General features: G+C 45.6%; 1 protein-coding gene across 1 annotated transcript in view; it reads right to left on the bottom strand.

The window, feature by feature from the left end:
- Positions 1-13,261, bottom strand: part of LOC145355641 (guanine nucleotide-binding protein G(t) subunit alpha-2-like) — a 77,220-nt gene that overhangs the window by 55,959 nt on the left and 8,000 nt on the right. Inside the window, exon 2 of the mRNA XM_080207884.1 lies at positions 11,904-11,946. Coding sequence (XP_080064010.1) covers positions 11,904-11,946 — 43 coding nt within the window. The remainder of the gene's footprint in view (positions 1-11,903; positions 11,947-13,261) is intronic.

Raw genomic sequence — 13,261 nt, 5'->3', positions numbered from 1 at the left:
GCTGAATAAACTAGGCTTGTACTCGTTAGAGTTTAGAAGAATGAGGAGAGATCTCATTGAGACGTATAAGATGATGAATGGGATGGATAGGATAGAGGTGGAGAGACTCTTCCCGCTCAGAAAGGATAGTAGGACTAGGGGGCACAGCCTCAAGATAATCTTATGTTCTTCTACATTCCTTCAAATGATTGTGGAATGACAATGCAGTTGTTACATAATAGGAGATCAAATGTGGTTGTAACAGTAAGCTCATTTTGAACTTGTCATGTGTGAGTGAGCGTGTTTGTAGATGCTCTTTCGATCATGTCTTTCCAGTTTTGAAATTCCATAGCCAACACACATTATTGTGGTGCCTCATTTTGCTTTCATGGCACCTAGTTTTGGTGGCTTTGTCATGGCATTTATATTTAAGCACTTAAGATATTATTCAACAACCTTTTCCTCATGATTAGTTAGACTGAGAGTTGGGCACAGACGTCATGAATTGAGCTTGCATTGCTGATATGCAACATGGAACTCAATCTTGTCGTTTGAGTATCCCATGCTCTATTTAAGCAAATGGTTTACTCAGTGGATTGTTGAACAAGTTTACTAGTTGCCCATGGGCAGTTATGATTCAAACTCGCTTCTGTACAAAGAGAGGTGAAAATGTAGAATAGCTCATGTTATTGAGAGTGCTTCTCTCGGTATGGGAATAATATTACTTTATGGGTGTTAGTAATCTGTTTGCCATTACAATTGATGGGTTCCTGCCTTGTTTTTTTGCACAGGAATATACCTGAATCAACTGGGTTTTATGTCATAGGCGGCTGGATATAGCACTTGGGACGAATGGGATCAAAGGTAATGGGGAAAAAGCAGGATTAGGCTCGAGTTGGATGATCAACCATGATTGTAATGAATGACGGAGCAGGCTTGAAGGGCCAAATGGCCTCCTCCTTCTTCTATCTTCTATGTTTCTATGTTCTATGATTTCATCCAAGAGCAGCTGGATAACTTCTGCAGAGTCAAAATAGGTGTAGATGTAACTTGCTGGCAACCATTGTTTGATCTGGTGAACACCCTGTTTGTGTGATGAAGTCCATTGTCACTTGGTGGATTTCTTCTGTCAGATCATGTCGAGGGGCTGAAGTCAGGAACGAAACAACTGCAGCACATGACGAGTTTTAGCAGACTCCAGACTCTCTGTACGTCTGTAGGATCCACAGAATTTAGAATGGTTTCAGCTTCCCGTGGAACGTGTGATGCTCCTTCACCACTGAACTCATGACCAAAATATTTGATCTGTTTTCACAGAGCAAGCGCTTGTTGTTCAAGGTGAGGTTACATTCTGTAAGATGTTGTAGGCATGTATGTAGGGGAATATCCCAAGTTCATGGTGACAAGAATATCATCACTGATTTTCAGCGGATCTTTAATGGCTCTATCCTTGAAACCCCACGTAATGCCCCTGACACTAAGGGGAAATTCCAACCAGACTTGTTCCCTGTAACCCCAAGTATTTACCCTGCTAATACCCCTAACCTATACATCTTGGGACAATAAGGGGCAATTTAGCATGGCCAATTTACCTAACCTGCACTACTTTGGAATGTGGGAGGAAACCGGAGCACCCAGAGGAAACACAAACCACACAAACAGTCGCCCGAGATCCCTGGCACTGTGAGGCAGCAGTGCTAAGCACTGTGCCAATGTGCTGACCTAATGACAATCCTGCTAGCTCCAAATGGCTCTGATGGCTTTCTGTGGTGACTGTCTCTTTATCAGTAACACAGCAGAGTAAGGATTGTGCGACCAATCATGATTCAGATCACCCCATGGTGAGAAAGAAGCTGAGGCAAGAGATGTTTTGGGAGCTGGCTACAGCCATGAGGATTCTCAACAATTATTTTTAATAAATAGTTTTTGTGTTCATTAATGAAATCTGTGAAAGTGCATCTTTATACTTTCTCAAGTGCTTTCCAGTGTAATTGGCTGGGGAAAAAATCTTTGAGAATTTGTGTTTTTAGTTCCCTTTTAACATGCTCCACATTGCCCAAGTCACATCTGGTTGCTACTTGCCTCAAGTAATACAGATCAGCTGTCTCACTGGCTTCTGGCTTTGTGCATCTGAAGATGATTGTCTCATTTATTGTGTTTCTCATGGGCATGAAATGGGATCTTGATGTCTTTCTGTCTGAGTCAGAGTCACCTCACTAGTGTTACACTAGGTAGTGTTTCAAAAATGTCTTCTAACTCTTCATCAGAGAGGAGAAGTAAATCATGTTTCCATCTATGGTCAGTGATGGCAAACCTGCCATTGGCGCTTGTCGGTCATTTTGGCCAACGTGGGAATGGCTCCAGATACACTGCAAAAGGTGATAAATTGGACATAGGCCCTCTCATTTTCAATGCCATCAGCAACTGTGATGAAACTTCTCTATGAAGCTCTCCTGCTTGTTTGATCTGAGATTTTGTGCCTTTGAAATAGCTTTACTGTTTAGAGTAAAATGCTGCCTGTGATTTAAAATGCTGTTTTCACTGTAGAAGGTAAGCAAAACCCTTCAGGAAGATTAGTACCTTCTTATTTGGCATTATCATCATTGTCAGCATGAAGAAGAGATTTGAAACAGCCACTACAGGTGCAGAAGCAATATCACTACACCAACCAGCAGAAATAGGTTCCACTGACCTGATAGCTCCTATTATTCTCCTGAAATCTTTAACCAAATAACCCCTTAACTGCCTAAATTCTAAGGAGTATGACCCTCGTGTAATCACTTATCATTAAACATTGGAGTCTAGCACACTATTAGTCTTGTGGATTATTTTCTGCAGCTATCCATGATCTTTTTACCTGCAGCCCTAAGTCTTGTTAAACCTCCACCAGTTTTGACTTTTCAGCATTTAGTAAGTGCTCTGATCTATTCTTTGTTGACCCAAAGTAGGTGACTCCTCATGTTTGGCTGCATTGAAATCCACTGGTCAAATATCTCTTTGTTAATTTGTGCTTTGCTCACAATATCGCCTATATTAATGTAATTGGCAAACTCGGATATGTGGCTTTGTATCACCAACACAGATCCCTGGGGAATACCAAGCTGGACCCAACTTGCCTGCAATTCCATGTTTGATTTCCTCCAATCAGATTTCTTCACATCCCATGGCAGTGAATTGGCTATTATCGAAGTCACTGTGATTGTGACATAGGAAAAGAAAACCCTCCTCATTCTACTTAACCTGTCTGTGCCTTAGACAGTTTACCACACCACCCTGCACCATGACCCAGTTTACCACACCACCCTGCACCATGACCCAGTTTACCACACCATCCTACACCATGACCCAGTTTACCACATCATCCTGCACCATGACCCAGATTACCACACCATCCTGCACCATGACCCAGTTTACCACACCATCCTGCACCATGACCCAGTTTACCACACCATCCTGCACCATGACCCAGTTTACCACATCATCCTGCACCATGACCCAGATTACCACACCATCCTGCACCATGACCCAGTTTACCACATCATCCTGCACCATGACCCAGTTTACCACACCACCCTGCACCATGACACAGTTTACCACACCACCCTGCACCATGACCCAGTTTACCTCACCACCCTGTACCATGACCCAGTTTACCACACCACCCTGCACCATGACACAGTTTACCACATCATCCTGCACCATGACCCAGTTTACCACACCATCCTGCACCATGACCCAGTTTACCACACCATCCTGCACCATGACACAGTTTACCACACCATCCTGCACCATGACCCAGTTTACCACACCACCCTGCACCATGACCCAGTTTACCTCACCACCCTGTACCATGACCCAGTTTACCACACCACCCTGCACCATGACCCAGTTTACCACACCACCCTGCACCATGACCCAGTTTACCACATCATCCTGCACCATGACCCAGTTTACCACACCATCCTGCACCATGACACAGTTTACCACACCATCCTGCACCATGACCCAGTTTACCACACCATCCTGCACCATGACCCAGTTTACCACACCACCCTGCACCATGACCCAGTTTACCTCACCACCCTGTACCATGACCCAGTTTACCACACCACCCTGCACCATGACCCAGTTTACCACATCATCCTGCACCATGACCCAGTTTACCACACCACCCTGCACCATGACCCAGTTTACCACACCACCCTGCACCATGACCCAGTTTACCACACCATCCTGCATCATGACCCAGTTTACCACACCATCCTGCACCATGACCCAGTTTACCACACCATCCTGCACCATGACCCAGTTTACCACACCATCCTGCACCATGACACAGTTTACCACACCATCCTGCACCATGACACAGTTTACCACACCATCCTGCACCATGACCCAGTTTACCACACCATCCTGCACCATGACACAGTTTACCACACCATCCTGCACCATGACACAGTTTACCACACCATCCTGCACCATGACCCAGTTTACCACACCATCCTGCACCATGACACAGTTTACCACACCATCCTGCACCATGACACAGTTTACCACACCATCCTGCACCATGACCCAGTTTACCACACCATCCTGCACCATGACACAGTTTACCACACCATCCTGCACCATGACCCAGTTTACCACACCACCCTGCACCATGACACAGTTTACCACACCATCCTGCACCATGACCCAGTTTACCACACCATCCTGCACCATGACCCAGTTTACCACACCATCCTGCACCATGACACAGTTTACCACACCACCCTGTACCATGACCCAGTTTACCACACCATCGTGCACCATGACCCAGTTTACCACACCATCCTGCACCATGACACAGTTTACCACACCATCCTGCACCATGACACAGTTTACCACACCATCCTGCACCATGACACAGTTTACCACACCATCCTGCACCATGACCCAGTTTACCACACCATCCTGCACCATGACCCAGTTTACCACACCATCGTGCACCATGACCCAGTTTACCACACCATCCTGCACCATGACCCAGTTTACCGCACCATCCTGCACCATGACCCAGTTTACCACACCATCCTGCACCATGACACAGTTTACCGCACCATCGTGCACCATGACACAATTTACCACACCATCCTGCACCATGACCCAGTTTACCACACCATCCTGCACCATGACACAGTTTACCACACCATCCTGCACCATGACACAGTTTACCACACCACCCTGCACCATGACCCAGTTTACCACACCACCCTGCACCATGACACAGTTTACCACACCACCCTGCACCATGACCCAGTTTACCACACCACCCTGCACCATGACACAGTTTACCACACCATCCTGCACCATGACACAGTTTACCACACCACCCTGCACCATGACACAGTTTACCACACCATCCTGCACCATGACACAGTTTACCACACCACCCTGCACCATGACACAGTTTACCACACCATCCTGCACCATGACACAGTTTACCACACCATCCTGCACCATGACACAGTTTACCACACCATCCTGCACCATGACCCAGTTTACCACATCATCCTGCACCATGACCCAGTTTACCACACCATCCTGCACCATGACCCAGTTTACCACACCATCCTGCACCATGACCCAGTTTACCACACCATCCTGCACCATGACACAGTTTACCACACCATCCTGCACCATGACCCAGTTTACCACACCATCCTGCACCATGACCCAGTTTACCACACCACCCTGCACCATGACACAGTTTACCACACCATCCTGCACCATGACCCAGTTTACCACACCATCCTGCACCATGACCCAGTTTACCACACCACCCTGCACCATGACACAGTTTACCACACCATCCTGCACCATGACCCAGTTTACCACACCACCCTGCACCATGACACAGTTTACCACACCATCCTGCACCATGACCCAGTTTACCACACCACCCTGTACCATGACCCAGTTTACCACACCACCCTGCACCATGACCCAGTTTACCACACCATCCTGCACCATGACCCAGTTTACCACACCACCCTGCACCATGACCCAGTTTACCACACCACCCTGTACCATGACCCAGTTTACCACATCATCCTGCACCATGACACAGTTTACCACACCATCCTGCACCATGACCCAGTTTACCACACCACCCTGCACCATGACCCAGTTTACCACACCACCCTGTACCATGACCCAGTTTACCACACCACCCTGCACCATGACAAAGTTTACCACACCATCCTGCACCATGGCCCAGTTTACCACACCATCCTGCACCATAACCCAGTTTACCACACCACCCTGCACCATGACCCAGTTTACCACACCATCCTGCACCATGACCCAGTTTACCACACCACCCTGCACCATGACCCAGTTTACCACACCATCATGCACCATGACCCAGTTTACCACACCATCCTGCACCATGACCCAGTTTACCACATCATCCTGCACCATGACCCAGTTTACCACACCATCCTGCACCATGACCCAGTTTACCACACCACCCTGCACCATGACCCAGTTTACCACACCACCCTCCACCATGACCCAGTTTACCACACCATCCTGCACCATGACCCAGTTTACCACACCACCCTCCACCATGACCCAGTTTACCACACCACCCTGCACCATGACCCAGTTTACCACACCACCCTCCACCATGACCCAGTTTACCACACCACCCTGCACCATGACACAGTTTACCATGCCATCCTGCACCATGACCCAGTTTACCACACCATCCTGCACCATGACCCAGTTTACCACACCATCCTGCACCATGACACAGTTTACCATGCCATCCTGCACCATGACCCAGTTTACCACACCACCCTGCACCATGACACAGTTTACCACACCATCCTGCACCATGACCCAGTTTACCACACTACCCTGCACCATGACCCAGTTTACCACACTACCCTGCACCATGACACAGTTTACCACACCATCCTGCACCATGACCCAGTTTACCACACCATCCTGTACCATGACCCAGTTTACCACACTATCCTGCACCATGACACAGTTTACCACACCATCCTGCACCATGACACAGTTTACCACACCATCCTGCACCATGACCCAGTTTACCACACTATCCTGCACCATGACACAGTTTACCACACCATCCTGCACCATGACACAGTTTACCACACCATCCTGCACCATGACCCAGTTTACCACGCCATCCTGCACCATGACACAGTTTACCACACCATCCTGCACCATGACCCAGTTTACCACGCCATCCTGCACCATGACACAGTTTACCACACCATCCTGCACCATGACACAGTTTACCACATCATCCTGCACCATGACCCAGTTTACCACATCATCCTGCACCATGGCCCAGTTTACCACACCACCCTGCACCATGACACAGTTTACCACACCATCCTGCACCATGACCCAGTTTACCACGCCATCCTGCACCATGACACAGTTTACCACACCATCCTGCACCATGACACAGTTTACCACATCATCCTGCACCATGACCCAGTTTACCACATCATCCTGCACCATGGCCCAGTTTACCACACCACCCTGCACCATGACACAGTTTACCACATCATCCTGCACCATGACCCAGTTTACCACATCATCCTGCACCATGGCCCAGTTTACCACACTACCCTGCACCATGACACAGTTTACCACATCATCCTGCACCATGACACAGTTTACCACATCATCCTGCACCATGACACAGTTTACCACACTATCCTGCACCATGACACAGTTTACCACACCACCCTGCACCATGACACAGTTTACCACACCATCCTGCACCATGACACAGTTTACCACACCACCCTGCACCATGACACAGTTTACCACACCATCCTGCACCATGGCCCAGTTTACCACATCATCCTGCACCATGACCCAGTTTACCACACCACCCTGCACCATGACCCAGTTTACCACACCATCCTGCACCATGACCCAGTTTACCACACCATCCTGCACCATGACCCAGTTTACCACACCATCCTGCACCATGGCCCAGTTTACCACATCATCCTGCACCATGACACAGTTTACCACACCATCCTGCACCATGGCCCAGTTTACCACATCATCCTGCACCATGACACAGTTTACCACACCATCCTGCACCATGACACAGTTTACCACACCATCCTGCACCATGACACAGTTTACCACATCATCCTGCACCATGGCCCAGTTTACCACACCACCCTGCACCATGACCCAGTTTACCACATCATCCTGCGCCATTGCCTTTCCTCCATTGTCCAGCTGGCTCAGACTGTGCTAACCTGGTCCCATTCTTATTTAATCGTAGTTGGTGTCATGTATCTTTCACTATATGACTCAATATCAATTCTAAACTGGGTTGGGTTTTTTGACAATTTGCATGGGTGAGACCCAAAAGAGAGAGACATCCCCAATATTTACCTCCTTACACTGTCAACCTCCACTCCCCCTCCCCACCCCCTCATCTACATGCTGCCTCTCAGTGACATTATCTGAAAACAGGTCAAACTCCACATATATGCTGCCAACACTCATCATTCCTCAACATCACCTTTCTCAATACCCCTAATGTCTCTGATTTTTCACATTGCTTGTCCACCATTCAGTACGGGACAAAGGTTTCCTCCAAATAAATACTGGGTGGACCATTGTCATTGTCTACTTTCCATGCTTCAAGTATTGTTTCACAGGATCCCACTCCACCCGTTGGGCACTGTCCAAGACGGAAACAGCCTGTTTGCAACACCAATATTGCATTTGGCTCAGAAATGAACCTTCAATCATTTATCATCCGACTTTGACTCAGTTTAACCTCATCAGTTGCTGTAGTCTTCAGCCTTGCCTTTGTTACCTCTATCCCTGAAAGTTGGCACCCAGGTTGATAAGATTGTTAAGAATGCGTACGGTGTGTTAGCTTTTATTGGTAGAGGGATTGAATTTTGGAGCCGTGAGGTCATGTTGCAACTGTACAAAACTCTGGTGCGGCCGCACGTAGAGTATTGTGTACAGTTCTGGTTGCCGCATTATAAGAAGGATGTGGAGGCATTGGAAAGGGTGCAGAGGAGGTTTACCAGAATGTTGCCTGGTATCGTGGGAAGGTCTTATGAGGAAAGGCTGAGGGACTTGACGTTATTTTCGTTAGAAAGAAGAAGGTTAAGAGGTGACCTAATTGAGGCATACAAGATGATCAGAGGGTTAGATAGGGTGGACAGTGAGAGCCTTTTTCCTCGGATGGTGATGGCTAACATGAGGGGTCATAGCTTTAAATTAAGGGATGGTAATTATAGGACAGATGTCAGAGGTAGGTTCTTTACTCAGAGGGTAGTAAGGGCATGGAATGCCCTGCCTGCAGCAGTTAAGGACTCGCCAACTTTAAGGACGTTCAAATGTCAGTGGATAGGCATTTGGATAACATTGGAATAGTTTAGGTTAGAGGGTCATTAGATTGGTTCCACTGGTCGGCGCAACATCGAGGGCAGAAGGGCCTGTGCTGCACTGTAATGTTCTATGTTCCAGATTGACAAGGTTCTCCAGGCTGTTTTCCCACTTTCCCACCTTACATAGACATGAACGTATTAAAAATCTGCTACCTGTATCCTAATTTGCACCATTTGTTATTTATCCATCACTCCTCTGCTTTCTGAACTACACTGGTTCCAGGATTGACAAACTTCAATTTAAATATTTGTATACTTGTTTTCAAATCCCACCATGGCCTCCATCTCTGTAATTTTCTCCAGCTCTACAATTGTCCAAGATACCTGTGCTCCTCTAATTCTGGTCCCTTGGGCATCCTTGCTGTGCTTTGATGGCTGTGTCTTCAGCTGCCTAAATCCTAAGATCCTTAAACTTTGCAGCCTATCTACCGTCCTTTCTGATTTTAAGAGGCTCCTTAAAAGATATGTCTTTAACTAAACTTTTGACTGATTGTCCTAATACCTCCTTATGTGGCTTGGTGTCAGTTTTTGTTTGATAATGCTATAAAAGGCTATAAGTTCACTGGTTTGACTGATCTGTGTTTGATCATGTTAGCTTTCTAATCTGTGTACTTGATTACTTAAGCCTGTGGGTGAAGATAGAGATCTGAAGAAAACTGTGACCTGACAAATATGTAACCACTCCTCTGAAGCACTTCAGATGTTTTACTATGTTAATACTTTAGAAATACATGTTTTTGTCGCAAGAAATTAAGACCTCGCACTGTACATTTTAATAACATATATGCTCATTTCTATTTCTAACTTTTAAAAAACGGACTGTAGCAGAACAGGATCCTTAAAATAGCTGAACCTACATCTGCCTGTGATCCCAGGATGAAAACCCCTCTGCAATTTAGGAAAACTCACACCTCATTATCTCTGAGAAGCCACTAACAATCACCTCAGGATGGCATAGGTCAACTTCAAAGTGAGCTGTACAAAGACATTTGAATTAGATAATCCACGTTTACCAGCAGGACACTCAAATTCTGCTAAGCCAAAGGCCCTTCCAACCTTACTTTCAATTCATAATGGCTGAGTTATTTATCAGTCTTTGACACCCAGCCCAATTCCAGGCAATGAATGCACATCCATTGTTGACCACCTGGTGGAGACGTGTGGGGGACAGTCAGGTGACATAGGCCTTCATCTTGTTGAGCAAGTAATATTGCTTTGCTGAGCTGAAAATCTCAGTTTGCTCTTTAACATCTGACTAGTAGCCACACACAAAAAGGAGCTCTGCACAGGTTGAACGTGGTCCCATCAGCACTGCTTCTGATGGAAGTTCTGTGCCATCGCCTACAAGCTGACTCATCTCTGTATTTCTATCATACCTTGTGATGTCAACACTGGAAAAGTGAATTCTACAAAATCAATGTTCAGCCCACCAAACTTTGTGAAGGAATATCTAATTGGACTTTGATTCTAGTCTCTAGAACTCACGTGAATCAATGTTAATTTTCTCTGTGGTCTCTGCGCTGTAAATCTTTCTTTTCTCTATCCCTCTTGAAATGATCTGAGTATGAAGGCAATGTTACAACCCTACTTTCGCATTTTGAATGTGTGCAAATAAAGTAGCGGTTAAAGTGGGGTTACTAAAGGAAAAGTAGCTCACACAAAAACTGAGGGGTTGGGGAACATTTCACCATTTATAAAAAGGACAACAAATCAAAAAACCTTCCTGTTCATGGGTGAGTAGTGACAGGAGAAATTGGTGTTGTTTAAAATCATCTCTCCCCTGTCTGTCACATTGTTACTAGACAATGAAATGAAGTTTTAACAATTTTAATGCTCAATTTCACCAGCCTCAAAATTTAATACAATATTTCTTTATTATAGAATCCCCACAGCGCAGAAGGAGGCCACTCAGCCCAACAGATTTGCAGTCAGGGCATCGTACCCAGGTCCACCCACTACCCTGTCCCCATAACCCTACACATTTACCCCACTAATCCCTCCAACATTTAAATCTCAGGACACTAAGGGGCAATTTAGTATGGCCAATCCATCTAACCTGCGCCTCTTTGGAGTGTGGGAGGAAACCGGAGCAAACCCAAGCAGACATGGGGGGACATATTAACTCCATATGGACAGCAACCTAAGGATGGAATCGAACCCGGGTCCCTGGCCCTGTGAGGCAACAGTGCTAACCACTGTGCCACCATGTCACCATGCTATTGTGAAACCTTTTCTCTGTCACACTTCTCTCTCCTTAATTCCCATTCTACTTATACTGAATTCAATTGGATCTTTGACAGCAGATTGGATCATTTTCTTTACTTGATTAATAATACCTTGATGAACTTTTTATATGATCAAGAACTTTTACAAAGATAACTAATGCTATTGATCATTTATACTATAATACAATACACAGCATGCATTTATCGAGTTACCAAATTAGTTTCAATTTCTGCTACTTACTTCATCTGTTTGACTATTGTACTCTTACCCGATTCACCAGCACCTGGAACATAAAATGAAGAAAATAAAAATCAATAACGTGTTTAACTAATATTCTGGTGATGCAGAGAAGCCCTCTTATTTGCCAGCCCACTGTTCTCATTTGAGCAAAGAGAACCATCATCAGCAAAAATGAGAACTTGAATCTGAAAATATGTTTTTAAAAAATATAATGAGATGCTTTCTTGATTTGATTTGATTTTGGTTTAATTTATTACTGTTACATGTATTTGTATACAGTGAAAAATATTGTTTCTTGTGTGCTATATAGACAAAGCATACCATATATAGAGAAGGAAGAAAGTGCAGCGTATAGTGTTACAGTCATAGCTAGGGTGTAGGGAAAGATCAACTTAATGTGAGGTAAATCCATTCAAAAGCCTAATGGCAGCAGGGAAGAAGTGTTCTTGAATCAGTTGGTACGTATCCTTAGACTTTTGTATCCTTTTCGTGATTGAGAAAGGTGAAAGAAAGTATGTCCAGGACGCTTGGGGTCCTTATTTATGCTGGCTGCTTTTCCAAGGCAGCAGGAAGTGCAGATAGAGTCAATGGGTGGAAGGCTGGTTTGAGTGATGGACTGGGCTTCGTTCATGACCCTTTGTAGTTTCTCACAGAATTGAAAAGAGTAGGAAATATACCAACCTGTGATACAACCAGAAAGAATGCTTTCTATGGTACACCTGTAAAAGTTGGTGAGAGTCGTAGCGGACATGCCAAATTTCTTTAGTCTTCTGAGAAAGTAAAGGCATCGGTGGGCTTTCTTGACTGTAGTGACAGCATGAGGCAGTAGGACAGATTGTTGGTGATCTGGACAACTAAAAACTTGAAGCTCTCGACAATTTGTACTTCATCCCAACGATGTCGAAAGGGGCATGTCCTTCTCTATGCTTCCTGAAATCACTATCTCATTCGTTTTGTTAACAATGAGGGAGAGATGATTATCGTCACAACAGTTCACTAGATTCTCTATCTCTTTCCCATACTCCACTTCATCATTGTTCCAGATCTGACCCACAACGGTGGTGTCATCAGCAAACTTGAAAATTGAGTTGGAGAGGAATTTGGCCACACAGTCATAGGTGTAAAAGGAATATAGTAAGGGGCTGAGGACACAGCCTTGTGGGTACTGGTATTGAGGATGATCGTGGAGAATGATCATGGAAAAGGTGTTGTTGCCTATTCTTACTGATCGCAGTCTGTGAATTAGGAAGTCTAGGATCCAGTTGCAGAGGGAGAAGCTGAACCTTAGGCCACAAAGTTTGGAGATGATATTTGTAGGAATAATGGCATTGAAGGCTGAGCTATAGTGGATAAATAGA

Source organism: Carcharhinus amblyrhynchos, chromosome 19, assembly GCF_965287045.1.
Source record: "Carcharhinus amblyrhynchos chromosome 19, sCarAmb.v2.hapA, whole genome shotgun sequence".
Taxonomy (NCBI): Eukaryota; Metazoa; Chordata; class Chondrichthyes; order Carcharhiniformes; family Carcharhinidae; genus Carcharhinus; species Carcharhinus amblyrhynchos.
This window is presented reverse-complemented; position numbering and strand designations above follow the sequence as displayed.